Source organism: Dipodomys spectabilis, unplaced genomic scaffold (genome assembly GCF_019054845.1).
Source record: "Dipodomys spectabilis isolate Male_0828 unplaced genomic scaffold, ASM1905484v1 ptg000173l, whole genome shotgun sequence".
NCBI classification, from domain to species: domain Eukaryota; kingdom Metazoa; phylum Chordata; class Mammalia; order Rodentia; family Heteromyidae; genus Dipodomys; species Dipodomys spectabilis.
The window spans coordinates 9,442,684-9,466,106 of NW_024870850.1; the positions used below are offsets into that span (position 1 = coordinate 9,442,684).

Here is a 23,423-nt window from a genome sequence, read left to right on the forward strand (position 1 = left end):
CATACAATGCCACACTACATTGGTTTCTGAGGCATATTTTTGACATGACCATGTCAGAAGAGAGTTACAATATCTATAATGCTGTGTATGCCATGGCCCATGCCCTCCACCAGATATTTCTTCATCACATGGAAGAGCCACAAGTGGACAATGCACAACCAAGGGCATTTCTCTCTTCACAGGTTTATGACATTGCTTTTGGGTGATCTGTTCTAGGCATGTAGACTTTCTATTGAAGGTTTCATAGCAGATAGTACTAAGTCATCCGGCTCCATTTTGGGAAATACAAGAGACACTGGGCCTATTGTGCTGACCATGAAATGACTGTAGAGCTATGAAGACAATCTCTTGAGGATCGCTGCATCCGTGACAAGGAAGTATCTGCACAAAGTATCTGCACAGAGATAGAAATGTCTGGAAACCCAACAGATTATTCCATTTACAATGACTGAAAGAAAAGAGTGCTCACTGTTCTGTAGGTGCTTATGTAATGGCTGTTTTTGTTGGACAACTATGTATTCAACACAGGGGAGTTGATGAATTTTACTACAATAAAATTTCAAGGCGAACCAAAACAGCCTAAGTAAATAAAGTAAATGGGTGTTAGAATGCCATGTCAAATGTCTACATCAAACTTTATGAAGTCTCTGATCACGTGCCCACTAGAGAAAATGAAACTTCAAATCCAATAACTTTTTGCCCTTTATTAAGTATAAACTTAAAATTTGGGGCTAATAATTAATAGGTAGTTGCCCTTATACATTCATCATACTCCAATAGTAAAGGAAGTTAGTGTTAAGTCATTTCTAAGCAAAGAGGCTAAGGTACAAGGGAACTGTTGCTGGATTCTCAGCAAGATAAAATGACTGTTTACCTTGTCAAAGAGGACAATGTACCAGAATGATTCTGATCTCATGTCTTTTGCCCATAAACAGTGAGCCCAATGCAAACACAGTTGTAACAGTTTGTGTTTAAACAGTCACAAGTTACATTAAAATTGCTCACACTTAGCTGAGTTCCAGTGCCTTAGGCCTGTAAACTTAGCTCCTCAGAGAGCTGATATATGAGGTTCATGGTTCCAAACCATCCTGGAAAGGAATGTTCATGAGTCTTTTATCTCCAGTACCAACAAAAGTCAGAATGTATACATGGTTAAAGTGGCAGAGCACTCACTTTACACAAAAACAATGCTCAGAAACAACACCCAGACCCTGGCTTCAACTATCAGAACCAGCACCAAAAAAACAAAACCCATAAGAACATCAGCTCATTTTCATTTCTTTAGGTGGCCAAGATGGAAATTCACTGTGAAGTACAGAAAGGTGAAGCATATGAAATTAAAAGAACAACACAGAAGAAAGAGATCATAGCTTGGCAAAAATAGGAAATTCTGAATAGTATCATTGATGCTGGTATTGTTTTGTCAGTCTCAGGACTTGAACTCTGGGCCTGGGTGCTGTCCCTGAGCTCTTCAGCTGAAGGAGAGTGCTCTACTACTTAAGCCATAGCACCAATTCTGGTTTTATGGTGATTATTTGGAGATAATAGTTTCAGAGACTTTCCTGCCTGGACTGGCACTGAATCACAATCCTCAGATCTCAGCCTGTGAGTAGCTAGGATTACAGGCGAAAGCCACGAGTATCCCACCATTGATGCTGTTTTGATAACTGAGGTCCAGGCCTTTAATACTATTGCAATAGTTCCTTTAAAGTACTCAGAAAGAGTTTAAAATAATACATGTATTGTAGTTAGGGGAAGACTTCAACAGGAAACAGAGCCAGTACAGTGTAGGTAGAAAAAAAACATTGGTTACCCATTCTGCTAACCAAACACAACTAAGGAGGTATAAAACTTGGTGAACTGTGAACACAAGTGTGAAATAATTTTTACTGGCTACCCAAGGCAATTATGTTTTTATGTTTTAAGAGGTGATATTTCCAAGGCTTTTAATTTACATCATTACTTACTACGTAGAGCTGCATCTGCCGTTAGACACAACTAAGGGGTAAAGAACCAAAGATCTTTTCAAGCTTGGAGCCCAAGGAAAGCTCAGCCTCAATCCTCAGGACTGACATACCAGGAGCTGGCCATTGCCAGCCTCTGTCTCAGAGGTTAGAAGCGTGGAACCTATACCTCTCCAGGAGACACTCAAGTAAAGGAGAGAAAGGATGGGCTCATCATTGACTTCCATAGGACCTTGGTAAAATCAATTCCCAGAGCTCACAATGAGTCAATTTGTGCATCATATCGGTCCAAATCTCTAAGGACACCCAAATAGAAATGGAAGAAGAAGAGAAAAGAGAACAACAGAAACACTAGATTTTTGAGGGGAATCTCTTTAGCCATGCTGGCAAAAGATAGTGTGTCCTTTCTTCCACTGCTTTATTTTCTACTTACATTTTTCAGATCCAGTGGTGTTCAATCACCTCTTAAGTGGACTAAATTACACATCATAAATGTGTTACTGTTTTACAATGAAATATGACAAAATAAACAAGACACAAGAAACAAAGCTTGGCTTCTTAATTTGTTATATAGTTTCTAAATGACTCTATATCCTGGCCGCATATATGGTGTATAAGCATGCACATCTAAGGGAAACTAAGAGGAGGGCAAAGAACTATAGGAAAATGGGTGAAAAAATACAGCAGAGGGGCCCATCAGCGGCACTGGTCATTGATGAAAGTGAACTAAGCAACTCAAGGCTGGTGATGGGAGGGAGGGAAAGAGAGAGAAAGAGGAAACAGCTGATACTGAGCAAAAGGAAAGAAATGTACATATCACCCGATTTGGGAGAAACCATTTTATTGTTAAACTCTGCAGAGTTCATAAGCTTTGTAGATGAAGACAATGACAAGATGCATTGTGAAGGTTAAAGTGTGTTAGTGACTTTAGCTAAGTATCACTATGCCACAATACTGTGAAATTTATGTAATTACTCTCAATAAAGAAAAAGTGTTACTGTTTTAAAGTACTCACTAAAACATTGAGTCATATGTATTAACTTTTCACATTCTTTTGGAAGTCTATTAGTAAATTCATTATTAATTTCAATATTATAAACGCAATTTTTTCAAGTCAGACACCAATGGCTACTTTAGAAGGCTTGGATCTGAAGATCACAATTCAGAATTAGCCTGGACAACAAAGTGTATGAGACTCCATCTTTAACTTACAAGTAAGAATACAGGACGCGTGGTATTTCTCAAATGGTAAAATGCCACTTGTGAATTACAAAGCCAAGAAAGGGAGTTTGGGTCCTGATTTCCATGGCTGGCACACACATACACACACACACACACACACACACACACACACACACGATTTTTTCCATAAATTAATTTTTTCCCTTATCTTCTCACCAACCAACTCTGAAAACCATCAATCCTGTCTTTAATTTTTTTTAAAGCAAGTGATGTCTTTTCTCACAATGGTCTGTGGATGCCACTGTGGGCAGTGCCAATGATGCCAAGGGCTCAGCAGATACCAGGAAATAAAAAGGGGGAGAGCAAAAAATACCCAATATATTAAATAAAAACCAATCAAAGGAGGGACATGAAGGGTGGGAAGATGGGAGGGCAGGGATGGGAAGGGGATAAAAAGGAGGAGGCAAAAATGCTTGATAAGAAATGTACTCATTACCTTGCTCATGTAATTGCAACTCCTCTGTACGGTATTTTCACAATAAAAAAAAACATAAATTTTTTTAAAAAAGAAAACCAACCAAATCTGCCTGAGCAGGAAAAAAATGAAAGGAGATGCCCATACATTGCAGGTGAGTCATCTCAACCCGGAGAGGGGCCAGAATAGCAGGAATAGGCTATGGATCCCACCCGTGCTCCCTAGACTTGCTGCTCAGATCTGCCTCGAGTTGGTGTTGCTGAACAAACCCTCAGACATGAACAAGGCCCTAGCCACATGCAGCCCCTCGTGCTCAAGGCCAAGGTCTCCTTCCTATGATGCTCACTGCCCCATGCCCCAGGGCATGCTGGGAGTATCCTTCCCCTTCCAGAACAGGATCCTGAGCCCCATCTTTCCCAGAGGCGCCAAACCATGTGCAGGGGCTAAGCAGCTCAGACATGCTGCTTGTCATGTCTGGAGACCGCTTGATGCACCCCGTGGGGCCTGCACCCTAGGTCGGTTGACCTGGTATGGGTGGATCTGGAAACTCCCAGAGGCAGAAGCCGCACTCCTGCACTAACAGGTGGTGAACAGCTCATGGACCAACCAGACTGGGTACTGTGATCTGGAAGTCTCTGCGTATGTTCCCAGGAGGTTCTGGCAATGTACTGGTAGCTTCCACCAGCCAAAGGCATAGAAGGTAGAAATTATCTAACTGGCTTTGAGACCATCCAAAGCTAAGAATATTGCCTTGAGTTTTATGGTTTTCTTATTTTTCTTCTCTTATTTTGCCACTTCTTGCCAAAATTAACTCATCCAAACTCATATTTGCCTTCTTTCCCCATCCCCCCAGGATTCTTTTGATAAAACAATCATGCAGTGTGTGTTCAGATTTTCTATTTTCTTATAGATATAGGTCAGATAGATAATGTGCAGTTTGCTCTACATACATATTTTCCCATTGTGGTTTCCTTTAAGGGACAAAGAAAAAAAGTAGAAATTACATTGAAATTTTCCTGGCTTTGGTTAGATATTTACTTCAATGTAAAACCTAATTTACGTTACTCGATCCTTTTTTTTTTTTTTTTTTGGTCGGTCATAGGGCTTGAACTCTGAGCCTAGGCTCTGTCCCTCAGTTCTTCAGCTCAAGGCAAGCAATCTACCACGTGAGCCACAACACCACTCTTAGTTTTCTGAGTGGTTTATTGGAGATAAGAGTCTCAGGAAGTTTTTTGAAACTGCTAGCTTTGAACTGTGATCCTCAAATCTCTGCCTCCTGAGTAGCTAGGATTATGGGTTTGAGCCACGGGCTCTCAGCTATAGCTCAATTCTTTTATTATTATTATTATTGCTCAATTCTTTACACACCAAAATGCCAATATATGAGTGTTTTTAACTAAAAGTTGCTTTCCTTCAAATATTACCTGAAGAAAGTTACAAGAGTGATATGTAAAGTGATGCAATCAGCTGCATTTTGAAAACACCAAGAGATGGTCTGAGATCCCTCAAGTTTGTTAAGTTTGGACTCTTCATGCGATGTCAGTCTACATGTGATTCTCCTGTTCTACCTGCTTTAAAACCAAAGGGGAAATATCAATTTACAACCAGTTTGTCTAAGGATTACTACTTTACATCTTTAAAAATGTCATTTTGAGATCAAATGTTTTCAAAGAGTTAATTAAACATGTAATTTTTAAAAACTCATTAAGGAATCCAGGTGCCAGTGATTCACACCTGTAATCCTAGCTACTCAGGAGGTTGAGATCTGAGGATCAGGGTACAAAGCCAGCCCAGGCATGAAACTTCATACAACACTTATCTCCAATTAACCACCAGAAAACCAAAAGCAGTGCTGTGGCTCAAGGGATAGAGCATTCTCCTTGAGCTGAAAACTGAGGGACAGCACCTAGACCCAGAGTTCAAATCTCATGACCAAGGGAAGTTAATAAATGAAAGTCTTGAGAAAGGGAATTGATGAAACAAATTGGTTTCATTTGGATACAAAATGATTTCAGAAGCAAAAACAGTCTTCATTTTTTTTTTGGTGTGTTGTGGGGCTTGAACTCTGGGCCTTGGCACTGTCCCTCAGCTCTTCAGCTCAAGGCTAGCACTCTACCACTTCAGTCACAGCACCACTTCCCATATTCAATTTTTATACCCACAAAATGTTCAAGTAAGTAGCAGAGGAGTACATCTTAAGTTTCATAAAATATAACTCATTATAAAATAATTAGCAATAAATAAGTTGATTGATTATTCAGAAAATTAATAATAACAGACACTAATGGGGATGTGGCCAAAAGGAATATTATAACTCCTTTGGTAACATAATACGACAAAAGATATAATATTACATGCATATTACACACACACAAATATTGGTGTTTGTTATGTCTGTGTTTACATATGGTGAGTGTTTATCATGATACTACTTAGAAGCTGAGTTGCAGAACCAGGCTCTGTTCCAATCAACACATGAATGGAAAAAGTAAATTGAATCACACAGACACAAGGAGTCTTGAGCATGCAATTATATGTTTGAGTCAGGAATATGGGTGGAAGTGGAGAACATCGTGTTCAGTTAATCACCCTGGCAAATGCAGCAGTGGTATATACTGGACACCGTGTGAACAATGAAGCATACAACCTTTCGGTGGGGCAGGGAGGGAAAAACTGGGTAACATTTTAAAAACAGAAATGTACTCACTACCTGATTTACATAATGGTAACTCTTCTGTACAACACATTTACAATACACACAGACAAACAAACAGACATACCAGAAAGAAAGCACACCCATAGAGGCAACAGAGATCCCCAAGTTTTCTCTTATTTTTGAAATGTAGGGAGAAGAAGGCATAGAGTACTAGAGTAGATATCAATGATAATGAAGTAGAAATTGTTAGCTTCTCCAGCAAGGAAACCTGATACACGGTTCAGGCAGAAAAGGCAAACTGGCCACCCTCAGGAGATGGAAGCCCCTGGAGAAGACAGAGGAAAAGGAATAAGAAGAAAATAAAAAGAGAGAGAAGGGGACCACAGCAGATGTGGAAGTGACCACAGAGTCTGGGGAACTTATCACTGTCCTACAGAGGTGTGACCAGGATGGTCCAGGAAGTGACCTCCGTGGATGAGGAAGTGACCTCAGATTGTGGGGTCCTTTGCTGACTCCAAGTCAGGTGATTAACAGGTGACTACTGGTTTCAGGCAAGTGAAGAAGAAGTGGGGAGGGCCTGTACTCTTGGGCAGACTGAACAGAAATAGTTCAAGTAATAGATGAGGAGAATGGGATAAAAGTTTGTCCTCTGAGCCAGGCACAGCTGGCTCATACCGATAATCCTGGGTATAGAAGCAACAAAGATTTCTACCTCCAAACCCAAGTCAGGCTAGGACCAGCACTGATGCTCTTGCAAGTTCTTGCCGGCTACCATCACCAAATAGCATTTGCATCCTTACTTTTCCAACTTACATTTGCCAAGCCCTTCCTCATAAATATATGCAGCCAGTTCACAGAACCAGCCACCATGGTGAACTCTGTGCAGAGCAGGAACCTATGCTGTGACCTTGGTTTCACTTCTAGTATGAGAAACTAGTAGAGAAGACAGGTAGGGAGACATGGACAGAGCTGGCACCATACAGCTGTCCAAGTGGGAAAAAGAATTCCCGGAGCACTCAGGACATGATGTGGACACAGCAGAGCAAGACCCATCCATACACCCACAGCTACCAGGATCCTCAGTGTGCAGGCCTGCTATGTTCCCAGATAGTCATAGATCATAGAACACCTCTGTCTAACAATGGACTGTCCATATATTGATAAGTGCAGTCTGATGGTCAACAACATGCAAGCACTGAAGAAGTTCAAGATTCAGAGTGCAAATGTCTAATTGGATAAATGCATTGAACTTAAAGTATTGATCTGTAATGGTAGGATTCCAGGACACTGTTGGTAACACCTGCAACAGTAAATAAATATATTGAGCTCTTCTGGATTCTTGTGCATGTGCAGTTGGTATAAAAACCTGAATGGGTCATTTCACCAAACTTCTGTGTCTCCCTTTTCCCTAGGTTGTGAGCCTGCCCATCCTCATCTTTGACGGTGCTCCAATAACTCTGACTGAGCCTTTGCTGGCCATGGTGCTCTATGATCATTTGACCTTCACATGGCATCCACTGCTGTCATCCATTCCCATCATCCCTAGTGACCCTTGATTGGTTGTGCTTTTTTGTTTTCAACTTTTTGCTTTCACACAAATTTGTGAACAACTCAACAAGAGAGGAATCCATCCCTGGAGTTTCATTATCTACAGTCTTGGATGAAATCATGGTCCTGAGGGTGTGGAGAGGAAGATGGTACACATGTTTTCTAACTTCTGTTTTGACCTTGAAGCTGGGCGCCAGATGCAGAGCCAGAGGGCAGAACGGGCTCTGTATTCCTCTAGGACAGTGGAGGACATCCAGGAAACAAGAAGCCACAAAAACTGAAGATCCATTTAGACACCTGCCTGACGCTGCAGGCACAGTCTGCATCCAGAAACACAGCTCCATGTCAAAGCAGCAGCAATGTTCCCTGTAGCTCTGACACTGCTTCTCCTCCAGCATCCTCTCCTGATCACTTTCTCTGAAGATGGAAGATGCATTTGGACAGAGAAATCTGTGGCATGCAGCAAGGGAGATGTGGTCATTGCTGGATTTTACCCCCTCTATTCTTGGGAATTGGTCGGTCAAGGCTTGAATGACCCTACCCTGCAGCAACAGAACATTCAGTAAGTGATTTCTTGGATTTTCTTAAATTTTGAATTTTCTCTTTGTGTTACAGTCAGATGTGGGGGAAGTTTGGACACAATCACTGATGTGCTCTGCATCTTCTACACTGCCCTCACTACAACAGCTCTACTTCATTTCAAGTTTTCCTAATGAATATTTTTCTTTCTTCCAAGGGTACAGAGTTTTCTGTCTGTCTTCCATTCTACTCCCCTTTCCAGAGATGTCCCGACCACCCCACCATCACTGTGACTCCTCCACTCATTACTGTTACTCAGGGTCACTGGGGTGACCAAGAGTCCATACAAAGACACTAAAGTGCAATGTCCCCATCTATAGGGCAAAGGCCAGGGAATCTTCAATCCATTCTGTTCTTTACTCTTTTCAAAACAGGGCCAATGTTTGGACCGCCTTCAGGGCAATGTTTCTTAGGATAGACATGCAGTTTCTGCTTCTGGGGTTAATTCATGTCAGCAAAACTCTGGAAATGGGGAGCTGCTGGACAGATCAGTAATGGGAAATGCATGACACATTTTATTTTTTTTCCCCTTAACTAATGTAAGTAAGCTTCTGTCCTGCTATCCATGTCTTGGCCTGTCTCCTATGTCATTCCCAGAAACTCTGTTTCCATTCCTTGTTCTCCAAATGTTTCCAGGCTTATTTATTTTTCCCTGCTCATAACTTCCTAAACTAGATTTTAATGTGTTTTCCATATATATTGCAGTAATGGCTCTTGAACTCTAGGCTTGGATGCTGTCCCTGTGCTATTCAGCTTAAGACAAGCGCTCGATTGCTGGTGCCACAGTGCCATTTCCAATTTTCTAGTGGTTTATTGGAGATAAGAGTCTGATGGACACTTCTGCCCTGGCTGGCTTTGAACCCTGATCCTCAGATCTCAGCCTCCTGAGTAGATAGGATGACAGGTGTGAGCAAAGGTGCCTGGCTTTTTCATAATTTTTATACACAGTTTCATTCATGCATTTGACCCAGGTGAGCTCATTACTTTCAGATCTATAGAATTCTCTGTAAACTAGGGAAGTCATGGATGAATCTTCTCAGACAAGTTGTGTGGAAACACCCTGTATAGGGTTTGTTCAGGAGAAGAATACTTTATTCCATGATAGATTTATGAGAGATATTTAAGCCAAATTAATGTGGTGAGGAAGTGAGTGAGAAAGATAGGGCTCATGTGTAAACCCAGCATTGGAAACTCTAATGAGCTGTGTGTGTGTGTGTGTGTGTGTGTGTGTGTGTGTGTGTGTGCGTGTGTGTGTGTGTGTGTGTGTGTGTGCATGTTCACATACATTCTGGTACACATGCATCATCTCAAGTCTTGATGGCTGTCCCTTAGCATTTTTTCTCTCATGGCTGGCACTCTACCACTTGACCTACAGCTCTGTACCAGTTTCTGTGGAGTTGCTTGCACATAAAGAGTGTCACAGACATTCCTGCACAAAGTGACTACAAAACATAATTCTCCTATATCATCCTCCAGAGTAGTTATAATTGCAGGCCTGAGCCACCAGTTCCCAATTCATTATTTAGTATTACTGTCATTCTAGATGTCAAAGCCTCAGTTACATTGTACACAATGACATCAGCAAACATCCATGAGAGTTGAGATTCTCTCTATGAGAATTTCCCTAAAATGATTATATTGAATGCTAGGAGAATTCATCATTCTGGAACATTCTTCATTCATATTGGCATGTGATACCATCTGGCCTTTGAAATGTCTCCAAATTATACCAGTCTGACTGGTCTGGCTTTGTGCCTGTCTTTCCAGAAATCCCAGGCAGGCTTCAGTGTTCCTGAGTCTGTCGTGACTTCCACAATGTCAACACTAGATGGAGCCCAGGGCCTGTGAGAAGTCAGCTGTGAGGTGATAAACCATTTCAGTACCAGAGAAAACTAAAGGCTAATTTGGTGACAAATACTCTGTGGTTCTAAAAACCTCACGAGAACCCCAATGAGTCATGGGTCCAAATATGCCTTCTCCTGGGTGCACAGGGGTCCCATATGCCTCATCCACAGGGAATGGCCTTGTGCGTCGATTCTGCCTAGCAATAGCAAGATCTGTGTGCTGGAACTGGCGTTAGACACAGCTGTGCCACCAGAACTCTATTACACTTGGAATACCAAACAGCAGGGTCACCAAAACAGATGAAGGTTAATGAAGTTTCACTCTAAAAGTAGGGACTCTTCACTTGGGATCCTTGACTCTGATCCCAGAAGAAGAAATTCTAGACAAGTCACGACAGGATGAAAATGTGGCAGAGCTTTTCTCAGTAAGGAAGCAATGAAACAAGCAGGTAGACAAACAAGAAACAGAAAGGCAAAGACACACTGTAATTGAGAAGAGACACTCAGCTCTTGGGCTTCCAGGGGTATTCAGATGGTAAAGGCAGGAGGTCTGACTTAAAAGTTACACAAACATAGGTTTGTCATCTTTGCTCTAATCATTCCTGCTGTTACACTTTCTGAGTTTCTGTATGTTTTGGCCATTCTTTCCAGATGATTATCCTTGAGGGAAGGAATGTGTGCTGTTGTCTATATTTGGCATAGGATGTTGCTTACGTTTTGGGGAGTGTCTTGTGGGGAAGGCATTTGCCCTACAAGACAACTGCTAATTCATATGATGAGAAATGCATCTCTCAGGAAGCAATTCAACCTGTTTCCTCTCTTTGAAGTAAAGATGGTAGCCCTGTGTTTCGAAATCACATGTTTCTGAGTTGCCTTCTCTAGGACTCATTTTTTTCCTTAATTGATCCAGCTTCTTTTTGTGTTCAATGACTTTGGTCCCTTAATCTTTTTTTTTTTTTTTTTTGGGTGCGGTCGTGGGGCCTGAACTCTGGGCCTGGGCGCTGTCCCTCAGCTCTTCAGCTCAAGGCTAGAGCTCTACCACTTGAGCCACAGCGCCACTTCCGGCTTTTTTTCTTTTTGCTTATGTGGTGCTGAGGAATCGAACCCAGGGCCTCAGGCATGCAGGGCAAGCGCTCTACCACTGAGCCACCTTCCCAGCCCTGGTCCCTCAATCTCAAGATATGTAGATGGATGAATAGCTCTCTGTTTGCTGTGAGCTTCCCATACATCATATTTTACTAATCTATTCTACTCCATTTCCCCCTAAATGACGTCATTCCCTTAACATTAAGGGAAGTAGATGGACAAGTTTTAAGCTTGAGTTTTTGAATTCCTGGCATGCATTAACCAGGCCTCATTTTCCTATCCTGCCTGAGTACATCATCCTCAGTCTACTGCGATCAAGACCAATACAGTACTGGGTGAGTACTAAGATTGACTCAGGTTGAATATGGTAGAGGTGTGCTCATGAGCCAAGATGCCCACAACCATATACAATTAGTGATAGCTAATATAAAATTCAGATTGTCTGGTGTTAGATGACTTTCTCAGGTATTGAGGTGATTACAGAGTCTACCAAAGGCTGTCCTGGCAATATGGTCATGATACAGTTCTACTGCTATTATCTAGCCCACACTAAGTTGTAGGACAATATCACCATCTTACTTCCCTGTCTTACCTATTATAATTGGGATGGAAAACCATGCAATGCTACAGAAGCATGGTAAGGTTTGTAAAGGAAGCCACAAGCTGGGCATGGGTGGCTGATACCTAGAATTCTAGCTACTTAGGAGGCTGAGATCTGAGGACCGGGGTTCAATGCCAGCCCAGGCAGAAAAGTCTGTGAGACTTTTATCTCCAGTAAAACAAAAGAAAGCCAGAAGTGGCGCTGTGCCTCAAGTGCTAGAGAGCTAGTCTTAAGCTGAAGATTTTAGGGTCAGATCCCAGGCCTAGAGTTCAAGCCACACAATCAACAAAAACAATAAAGCAAGCCCCAGGACCATCTTGGTGAACACCACCATCTACTCAGGCTATCTAGCATCCCCAAAGCCCAAACTGTCATGTGGATACACTTAAGCCACAATCTAGCTTATGCTGCTGTAGACCAATGCACACTGGATTCCTAGAGAAACTTCAGTTTCTGCCTGGTGCCATCTTGAGCACTGTCCTTCTAGGGCAGTGGTCCTGAAATAATTCACTGTGCAATGAGACTGGACTGAGCCAGATAACAACAGAGTCACATAGCCACAGTGGCTTCACAAGGCTAAGCAAGAAGACAGGTGTCAGCCTACTCCACCCATGGTGGAAACTGATGGAAATGGCATTTGGTTCTGCCTCAGCGACCTTCCAAATCCTCCTGAAAGATTCTAATGGAAGCTGTGGTGCTAGCACCAAACAGTGCTTCTAGTTTATTCTGGATTATGGGTGCAACCATGACATGCTTGACAAAGGGTTCTAAGAAAATCTCTGACCCAATCTTCTGGCCTGATCACTAGGAGGTTGTATCCCATACCTGCTGTCATTCACAAGATTGGAGGAGGGAGGTTGTGGCAGCGTCTTCCTTCTCTGCCCTAAACCAGTTCCAGAAGCACAATTTAAGGTCTGGACCCAAAAGTAGAAACTATAAGCACTTCCCCAGCACTGGTCTGAGTGTATGGGGATGGTGCTGAGATTTAACTTTAATTCTCTCCCTCCCTGCAATATTGGAGGGTTTCTGTGCATAATGAGCAACTAATGCTGATAATGGGGAAAACATGGAGATGGCTTCTTCCCCCTTTTTTCACACATCCTTTTCTGTTGTTTGTTCTACTAGAGAAGTATCCTCCAGTCCACAATCCCTGACTCTCATCTGCTCTTTGTTGGGTGAGGCAATCTTTATGTTGTAGCTTTCTGGGATGCCATCTTGCTCTGTTCTGGGGAATCCCCTAGAATGATGACATTCTCTGAGTCAGCTTAGTGTGCCTCTATCACAAGCCATTGATTGTAGTTCTGTGATTTCTTTACTTTCCTCACAAGACAAGATTCACTTCTTTGCAGAAGGACGCACCATTGGCAAATGTGTGGCAAGCGAGCACAGACACAAAGCAGCCTGCTTTCCTATTTACTCCTAACACAGAAGGCCCTGCCTCCCCGCTCATACTGGTTGAACTCAGGTGGACAATCTATTCCCAATTGGAATTGTATTTCTTAAGAGTTTTTCCATATGCACAGCTAATATAAGGTACTAAATGATTTGGTATGTGAGCTGGGCCTGTTCCTATGTCACAGCAGACAGCAGTGTTTTTCACATATCCATAAGGTGCAGAGAGGAAAAGCCAGCTTGATCACTCCCCCCACCCTCTCTCTCTCTGCAACTCAGAAGAATAGTCATCTCATGTATGCTGATCAAGGCCTGTTCAGGAACTCTCCCAATTCTAAGAACTTTTCTTAGACTCCAAATTAGAATGCCATCCCGTTGGATCTATACATATTACTGTGTGTAGAAATCAACATTTGATTCAACAAAGTCATGAGATTTGCAGTTAATCATTTGTAATACTTGTATACCTACCCAAATTTGGTGATTTCTGTGCAGGATCAACTTAAAGAAATACCAATTGCTTCTCACCCTGCTGCTGGCTGTGGAGGAGATCAACAAGAATCCCCATCTGCTTCCCAACATGACTCTGGGGTTTGAGATCTACACTGTGCATTACTCAGGTACTGATCTGTTAGAGGATCCACTCACCTGGCTGTCTGGGAAGAATAAAAACATCCCTAATTACACCTGCAGAAGAGACAGCAAAGCTATAGCGGCACTCACAGGAATCTCAAGCACATTCTTCCCAATAGGGACACTGCTGGACCTCTATAAACTTCCACAGGTGAGACTGGAACTGGTGGGCAGATGTGAAACCATATCCACAGTGACTGTCCTCAACAGGTTGAAGAGGAGGTGGTATCACAAACCCTTCCAAATGCATAATCTCACAGGGAGAAGCCTCCAAAAGTGGGTGGGACATACACATTTTCATTGCTGCAAATAAAAAGAGGGGTGTTGAGAGGAAAGGATGACCCAAAGCGCTGAGCCTTATCTGTACATGTCTACAAAGAGTTCAGAACATGGGAGATGACTTTGCAAATGAGATAAGCAAACTTTTGTTCCCACCTCTGTACTACGAGTTGTTGTGTCGTTTACATCAGGACTGAGATTTGCCTATGACCATCCTCTTCCTGATGTTGTTTCCATTTGTTCCCTGTAGTTCACCTTTGGGTCTTTTGATCCTCTCCTGAGTAACCATGGACAGTTTGGTACTGTCTATCAGATGGCTGCCAAGGACTCAGGTCTAGCCCTGGCCATGGTCTCCTTGATGCTTCATTTCAGCTGGAACTGGGTGGGACTATTCATCACTGAAGACAACAATGGTATATGGTTCCTCTCAGAATTGAGAGAAGAGATGAGCAAGAGTAGAGTCTGCTTTGCCTTTGAGAACATGATCACTTACAGTTTCCTTTCAGATTACTCAAATGATCTATCTATGCAGCGCCAGCTAATGGACTTATCAACCAATGTGATTATCATTTATGCGGACAGTAAATTTCTACTAGGCTTCATTCTTAAATTTAGGCACTTTGTAATTACAGGCAAAGTCTGGGTCATGAACTCACCCTATGATGATGTGACTATTGCTAAAAGACATTTTCTGATTGACTCTTTCCATGCACCTCTTATCTTCTCTCACCATCATAGAAACACTGCGGGGTTCACCAATTTTATTCTGACAGAGACCTTCTCCAAGAACTCAGCAAATAACTCCCTTCTCAGGTCATGGATTCAGTCTGTTTATAGCCTACTGATTAAGTCTGACTGCAGAGACTTGGGGCATTGTTCATACAATGCCACACTGCATTGGTTGCTGAGGCACATTTTTGACATGACCATGTCAGATGAGAGTTACAACATCTACAATGCTGTGTATGCTGTGGCCCATGCCCTCCACCAGATGTTTCTTCATTACATGGAAGAGCCAAGAGTGCACAATGGGCAACACAGGGCATTTCTCTCTTCACAGGTAATGGCTTTTCTTTTGGGTGCCCTACTCTAGGCATGCAGAACTTCTATATAAGCTTTCATATCAGATGCAACTAGGTTGTCTGGCACCATTTTGGCAAATACAAGAGAGTCTGTTTTCTCTCCATGAAGTGACGGTAGAGCTGTGTAGACAATGTTCTTGAAGAACGCTGCATCCGTGACAAGAAAGTGCTGTGTCTTCTGTCCCCATCCTCACTATGTGTGGAAAAAGCCATCCCCATTTCAACAGGATATATTCAAATAATCCTTGTACCTTTTTAAAATAACAGATTAAGAGTGACTAGTTTTTTTATTGTGAAAATACTATACAGAGGGGTTTCAATAACATGGGCAAGATAATGAGTACATTTCTTAACAAGCGTTGTAGCCTCCTCCTTTGTTTCCCCTTCCCATCCCTTCCCATCGGCCACGTCCCCCCCCCCCCCCGTCCTCCCAATGCTATCCTCCCCCACGCCCTGAACCAAAGCTGTGAAGTTTGTTTTCGACATAACCACTTCTACATCTCATTGTTGCAATGGGTCCACCTGCATCCCTATTTAAACGATTCTTTTTCCCCTTCCCCTCCAAAAAATATACCAACATCAAATATAGTGAAAGCAGGGATTATACTGTATACTGTGGGAGAGGGACATACAAAGCAACAAAGAAATAATGTTATTAATGTGTTAGAAACAATCCCATGAAAGAAAAAATCATTTGAATTCGTATCTTAGGGTTCATTTCCCTAACATCACCTTATCTGACCTTTTCTACTTGACTCAGACATATACTAGATATTACTAATAAGGGAAACCATGGGACCTATGTTTCTTTGGGCCTTGCTTACTTCACTTAATATAATTTTTTTCCAAGCCTTTCCATTTCCTAACAAATTGGGCAATGTCATTCTTTCTGATGGAGGCATAGAGTTCCATTTTGTATATATAACACTTTTTCTTGATCCATTCATCTACTGAGGGGCATCTGGGTTGGTTACACATCTTAGCTGTAGTAAATAATGCTGCAATAAACATAGTCGTTCTAGTAGCTTTAGTGTGGTCTTGTTTGTAAACATTTGGGTTAATGCCCAAAAGTGGGATTGCTGGGTCATAGCAGAGCTCTATGTGGAGTCTTTTGAGGAACCTCCATACTACTTTTCAAAGTGGTTAAACATGTTTACACTCCCACCAACAATACAGTAAGGTTCCCTATTTTCCACATCCCCTCCAGCATCTGTTGTTATTAGAGTTCTTTATTTTAGCCATTTTAAGTGGAGTGAGGTGTTATCTCAACGTTGTTTTGAATTGCATTTCTTTTAGGGATAGGGAGGTTGAGCATTTCTTCATGTGTCTACTGGCCATCGTTCGTTCCTCTTCAGAGAAGCTTCTCTTTAAGTCTTTAGCCGACTTATTTATTGGGCAGTTGTTTCTTTGAGGATTTGTTTTTGGGGCATTTAATTTTTTGAATTCCAAGTATATTTTAGATATGAGACCCTTGTCCGTTGTATGGCTAGTGAAGATCTTCTCTAAGGGTGACTAGTTCTTGAAAACCTAATTTTGCCTAGACACAAGTGGCTCACACCTGTGGCTCACTCATGACTACAATTGACCACCAAAAAGACAGAGGGAGAGCTGTGGCTCAATGGACAGAATGATTACTTTGAAAAGAACAAAAAAAAAATACCAAGTTGAGTGCCTAAGCTGTGAGGTCACACCAAAGTACAGGCATACACACATAGACACAGACATACACACACACACATACACACACACACACACACACACACACACACACACACATGCAGTGAACTAAGTCTTGCTTAAGGTAATCTTTCATAGTTGTGAAAAATATTCTATGATTCTACTTAGTTTATTATTTAACCCATATTTCAGACTGATTCTCTTATCAGAATCACAAAATTAGTGATTGAAATGCAATTTATAGAGTCTATCATGTGATAATTCATATTTGGTTGGTTATGGTGCAGTTTCATTCCCTTGAAATTGAGTTTCTGCATCCCATCCTGGATACCCAGGTTTATGAACTTGGTAACACTTTAGTCTGCTGTGGGCCTGCATTTGATACAGTTGGTTGGCTTCCTGTGGTGTGTGAACCAGGAGATGGGAATGAAGAGTAATTCATTGTTCTTCGGTTCTGTGATAACACTGGGAAGCACCTCACCATACTGTAATGTGTCCCTTTTAGCTGCATCCCTTTTTGAAGAAGATCCAATTTACCAATCCTGTTGGAGACCAAGTGGTTTTGAATGAGGAAAGGAACTTGGAGGCAGAGTATGACATTAAGAGCTTTTGGAATTTTCCAGAAGGTCTGGGACAAAAGGTGAAAGTTGGCAAGTTTTCTCCATCTAGGCCACATGATCAACAACTGATTTTGTTTGAAAATCTGATAGAGTGGCCCATAGGAATTACCAAGGTGGGTCATTTCTACTTTTGTTACTCTCTCCTTTATAAAAATGTATTGTTATTAGGAAGTAGTTGTAGAAAGAGCTTACAATTCCCTAAGCCAGGTTATGATCACAATGCTTGTAGACAATGTCACCACATCCTTATTTCTCCCCCAGGGTCAGTCGTTTCTAACCATAATGGCATGATCTATGTATAAATGAGCAATAAGCTTATCCTGTTTTAAAGTTTCTTCAATAAAACTATGGCTCAGTGGTGTACATTTCAAAACTTTCTGTTTCTGGAAGTTTCTTACTAACAGATTCATGGACGAAACAGAGGAACATATCATGACCAATATGTTGTTCTATGTTTGCATAGTGAATATCATAAAGGTGACACCTGTGAATCATCATACCAGCACTGTGACAAAATATCTGAGTGAATCAAATGAGAAGGCAGAAGGGCTTGCTTTGCTTCTGCCTGGAGATTTCAGACCATGGTTGGATAGATTGTTGCTTCTTAGTCTAGTGAGACAGGATGTAATGAAAGGAGCATCTGCCAGAGAAATTCACCCACTTTCTGACAGCTAGGAAGCCAAGAGAGATGTGAATGGCCCTGGGTACAGCAGCACCTCCAAAGCAATTAGCCATGCTTTAGAGCGTGGGTTTGAAATTTCCCTGAGTGATTTTCTTCTCATGCTCTTATTCATCTGTAAACAGATCACCTGAATTCAAGAATAGGATGCAGGATTAACTTCCATTTCCTAATTTCCTAGAATTAACATCCAACACTTCAAGGCTCCATGACTTCCCGATAGTATGAGTGCTGGGTGTTCAGGCCCCACATGTTCTTCAGCTCATGTCAGATGAAACTGTAAGAAGATTCAGTAAATTCATTTTCTGTATGCATATAAATATTATGTGTTTTGAGGATCATTTCCCCTAAATCACTGGAGTAGCTCAGATGTCAGGTAAAAGGATAAATGGTCACTAACTTTCATCTGAATATTCTCAGACTCCTCAGTCTGTGTGCAGTGAGAGCTGTGGTCCTGGATTCAGGAAGGCCTCTCTGGAGGGAAATGCTACCTGTTGTTTTGATTGCACTCCTTGCCCAGAGAATGAGATTTCTAATGTGACAGGCGAGTCTGTTAGTTAGAGAAATTCCCCATCTGTCCTTCCTAACCTTCAGTCCATGCAAGCCAGTGGAGTGATCTACAGTAACATGGCAGGAACACACATGCACCCTCATGCAGAGTTCCAGGGCTACCGTTAACCATACTTCCCTTAGAAGAAACACCCACTGCCCCTTCATTACATCTCTGATTGTATTTTCTAATCTATTACAGGCTTCATCATGAGAATACCCATGTTCCCCTCTCCTCAATCGCATTTTTTGTATTTAAAGAACCCATGGTTTCCATTATTTGTAACAACTACTATATGTCTAGGGGAAGCAGAAAAGGTTGAAAGCTATGTACTTATGGCCATATAAGTTGATGTTAAGCGAAATGAACACCAAGATAGGAACACAAGTGGTTTTTTCTTTCTTTTTTAAGGTATTTATAATGACCATGTGATTTTTTGTTTCTTTGGTATATTCCACACCCATGGTATAACCCCTGTTTTCAATGTATTGGATTCTAGTGTCCTGCATCTTGTATATACATTTTCCTAATTTGGGAAGGGCAAGGAAAAAACAAACTGCTTAAATAGGGATACAGGTTGACCAATTTTAACCAGGAGATGTACAAGACACTATATTGAAAAAGAACTTTATCACTTTGGCATTGTCGGAGGAGTTTTTGGGGAGGTGGACAAGGAAGGGATGATAAATAAAAAACAAAGGAGGAGGCAACAATGCTAGATAAGAAATGTACACTTTACCTTTCTCATGTAACTGTAACTACTCTGTACAGTATTTTAACAATAACAAACATTTTTTAAAAAAGGGGGAACAATGCTCGATAGGAGAAGTACTCATTACCTTACTCATGTAACTGTAACCACTTTGTACAGTATCTTAACAATAAAACATATATTTAATAAACAAGGGAGAAATGGAGAAAATAAGAGCTAAACACTGAAAAAAAGAAAATATCAAGGACCAGCTGTTGATCTTTGAAATGATATGCAAATCATCATGGAATTGTGGGTCTAACACAGCCTTTCTTTTCTGAGTGCCTATTGCTGTTCATTTCTAATTAAATTTTATTTTCTATTTAGCATGCACTAATAATACAATGGGCTATGTTATGGTCACTCCATGTCTGACACTGGCACTAGGATGACTAGCAATTCTTCAAATATAAAAGATTCAGAAATAGTTTATCATCTCCATTTCATTTCTCTTCTGCCTCCTCCAGCTGATCTTTCCCAGACCTTATCATATCAGTGGAGGACTACTGTTCTTGACACAGATCAAATGCTCTGTGTTTGGTGTAATGAGGAGATTGAGGTTTGGATTAAGCCCTCTTGTACAAAGTGAAGTGGTTGGGCTGATTCTCTATTTTCCATTATGTCTTGAATGAGTAGCAGAGAGCCAGAGTGGTATGACCTGTCAAGAATGCAGCACATAATGCTGGTAATTATATATTACACTTGTAATCCAATCGATTCAGGCAGTTGAGATTTGAGGATGGAGCTTCGATGTAATGATGTACAGGAAACTCAGTAAGATTCTTTCTCACCATTAAGCACCCAAAAACCTGTAATTGGAGCTGTGGCTCAAGTGGTAGAGTGGTAGTTTTGAGCTTGAACTCTGGAAAATGTCGCATGGCCAGAGTTCAAGCACTGGAGGAAAGAAAGACAGATGTAAGGAAGGAAGGAGCTAGAGAAGGAAGAAGTGAAGGAGGGAGGGAGGGAGGGAGGGAGGGAGCGAGGAAAGGAAGGAGGGAAGGAAGGAAGGAGAGAAAGAAAGAGAGAGAGAGAGAGAGAGAGAGAAAGAAAGAAAGAAAGAAAGAAAGAAAGAAAGAAAGAAAGAAAGAAAGAAAGAAAGAAAGAAAGAAAGAAAGAAAGAAAGAAAGAAAGGAAAGAAGGAAGGAAGGAAGGAAGGAAAAGAAAAAAAGAAAAACAAAAACAGAAAGAGGAGGGAAAGAAGAAGAAATGCCAGAAAGAGATTTGATGTGAAAGCATTTTGATATAGAGAGTTACTCTATTGGTACTGAACTCAATACAGGTCAACTGGTGAATCAGGGAAAATGAGCTAGCTAGTTGAATCAAGGGGGTTGAGAGGAAAGACAAATACTGACCACAAACTAATAGTGATTCTCACACCTCACCAGACATGGAGCAGTGTGTCAGGTGTGCAGATCATCAGTTTGCCAACATGCAGAGAAATCACTGCCTGAGGAAAACTGAGGGCTTCCTGGCTTATGAAGACCCCTTGGGTATGGCTCTGGCTTGCACAGCTCTTTGCTGCTCTGCACTCACAGCTGCTGTTCTTGGGGTGTTTATCAAGCACCAAGACACGCCTTTTGTCAAGGCCAATAACTGGGCCCTCAGCTACATCCTGCTCATCTCCCTCATCTGTAGCTTCCTCTGCACCTTACTCTTCCTTGGCCGTCCTCACAAAACTGCCTGCATCCTGCAGCACATCACATTCGCAGTGGTCTTCACTGTGGCTGTCTCCACAGTCCTGGCCAAGACCATCACTGTGGTTCTGGCCTTCACGCTCACTGCTCCAGGGAGAAGCACGAGGCAGAGGCTGCTCTTCTGGGTTCCTAACCTCCTCATCCCCATCTGCACTCTCATCCAGGTGACCCTCTGTGGCCTCTGGCTGCAAATCTCTCCTCCCTTTGTGGACAAAGATGCACAATCAGAACATGGATACATCATCATACTGTGTAACGTGGGCTCCCTCACTGCCTTCTACTGTGTCCTGGGATACCTTGGCTCTCTAGCCCTGGCCAGCTTCACTGTGGCTTTTCTGGCCAGAAACCTGCCTGACACCTTTAATGAGGCCAAGTTCCTGACCTTCAGCATGCTGGTGTTCTGCAGTGTGTGGCTCACCTTCCTGCCTGTCTACCACAGCACCAAGGGGAAGGCCATGGTGGCCGTGGAGGTCTTCTCCATTTTGGCCTCCAGTGCAGGTCTCCTAGGCTGCATCTTTGCCCCCAAGTGCTACATCATCCTGATAAGACCTGAGAGAAATTCTTTCTCCGGGTTCAGGGAGAGATCACGTTCTGGAAGAAACAAACATTAAGATAAACATAGATGTTGCCTAGAAAGTTTAGAGGCTCTGAGAGCAATCTGTATTACATCTTAGTTTAATGTGAGGACTTCTTTGAACAAACAAGTTACTCTTATTCATTTCTCTGGTTATGTTAGAGACATAGCACATTCCCAACAAGACCTCCAAAATTTGCATTCTAACTTGGATATTTTGTGATTCCTCCAGTGTAATCTGTCCTTTATACTATCATACTTCCTAATGAGTACATTATCTACTGTGCTTTTTCCTTTCTCTTTCCTGTCTCAATTATTCTTCCTAGCTATCCTATATCACAGCTTCAATATCACTATATTGCTAAGCTACTAGTATAGGAAGTTACGTTGTTGAACATTTCCATGCTTTCATTATGGTAACTCAAGTCCATTCTCTGACCTAGCTGCATATTTCTGTTCACATATTTTCTATTTTGCTATATAACTGAGTGTGTTTTACTGGAAAATCTCTCATTCTCTCTCTTCTTTCTTTAAGAATTTTAGAGCAGGATGTTAATCTGTTGCAGTTTCTAACAGGAATCTATGAATGTATTTTTTGGGGAAGAAATGTGAGTGTACCAAAATAACTACAGTTGTCCAAATGAGTAGCTGCAGCAATAGTTTGCTTATTGGTCATTATTTCTTATTGAAATCCAAAAATACAGAGTATACAATTGGCCAAGCAGAGCCTTGTCATCCCAGTCCCTAAGAATCCTCAATAGTAATGGATGGAGAAATGGAATCCTTTATAAGAAGAGAAAAAACTCCCCATGAGAGGACAAAAACATCAGATAGGCTCAGACTTCAAAACTCTCAATGATCTTTACAATTCTATGAGAACAAGAATGATTCAGAAGCATCCCTAAGAAATCAAAATTTTGAGGAGCTTGAAGGAAGAGTATTGTCAGGCCACCCCCACATTGTATAGCCAGGAGGAGTCCAATGGATAAACAAGCACATGTCTTTGAGTCCAGAGATCTTGATGTCATTCAATGCTGTAGCTGTGGCTCAGTGGAGTGATGTCACCCAGACATGAATGACAGAGATACACACAGTGCTGTCTCTAATTCTGCTGGGCCAAGGATGGAAAACAGAAAAGCATCTGCACAGAGACAGAAATCTCTGGAAGCCAAACAGATTATCCCACTTACAATGACTCAAAGAAGAGAGTGCTCACTGTTCTGTATAGGTGCTCATTTAATGATTGCCACTTCTGGTTTTCAGTGGTCCATGGGAGAAAAGAGTTTCAAGGAATTCCCTGCTTGGGATGGCTTTGAACTGCAATCCTAAGATCTCAGCATCCTGAGTAACTAGGATCACAGGCATGAGGCACCAGCACCCTGCCATTGATGCTGTTTTGATAACTGAGGTCCAGACCTTCAATATGATTGTGATAGTCCCTCTGCAGTACTCAGAAAGAGTTTAGAATAATACAGGTATTGTAGTTTGGGGAAGAACTTAACAGGATCAGAGCCAGTACTGTATGGGTAGAAAGAAAAAAAAATTTTGGTTACCCAT

At 41.7% G+C, this 23,423-nt stretch overlaps 1 protein-coding gene and 1 non-coding gene across 2 annotated transcripts; both read left to right on the plus strand.

Moving 5' to 3' along the window:
• The first annotated feature begins 3,407 nt into the window (after positions 1-3,407).
• LOC122119999 lies at positions 3,408-3,493 on the plus strand. The gene has a single exon (XR_006149621.1). It is a non-coding gene; the product is annotated as a small nucleolar RNA SNORD35 (small nucleolar RNA).
• Positions 3,494-8,184: 4,691 nt separating this feature from the next.
• LOC122119622 (vomeronasal type-2 receptor 116-like) lies at positions 8,185-21,903 on the plus strand. The gene is made up of 6 exons (XM_042693626.1): positions 8,185-8,387; positions 13,823-14,111; positions 14,490-15,299; positions 17,504-17,731; positions 18,718-18,841; positions 20,984-21,903. Exons 1-6 carry the CDS (start codon positions 8,185-8,187, stop codon positions 21,901-21,903), a joined length of 2,574 nt encoding a protein of 857 aa, XP_042549560.1.
• Positions 21,904-23,423: the final 1,520 nt, after the last annotated feature.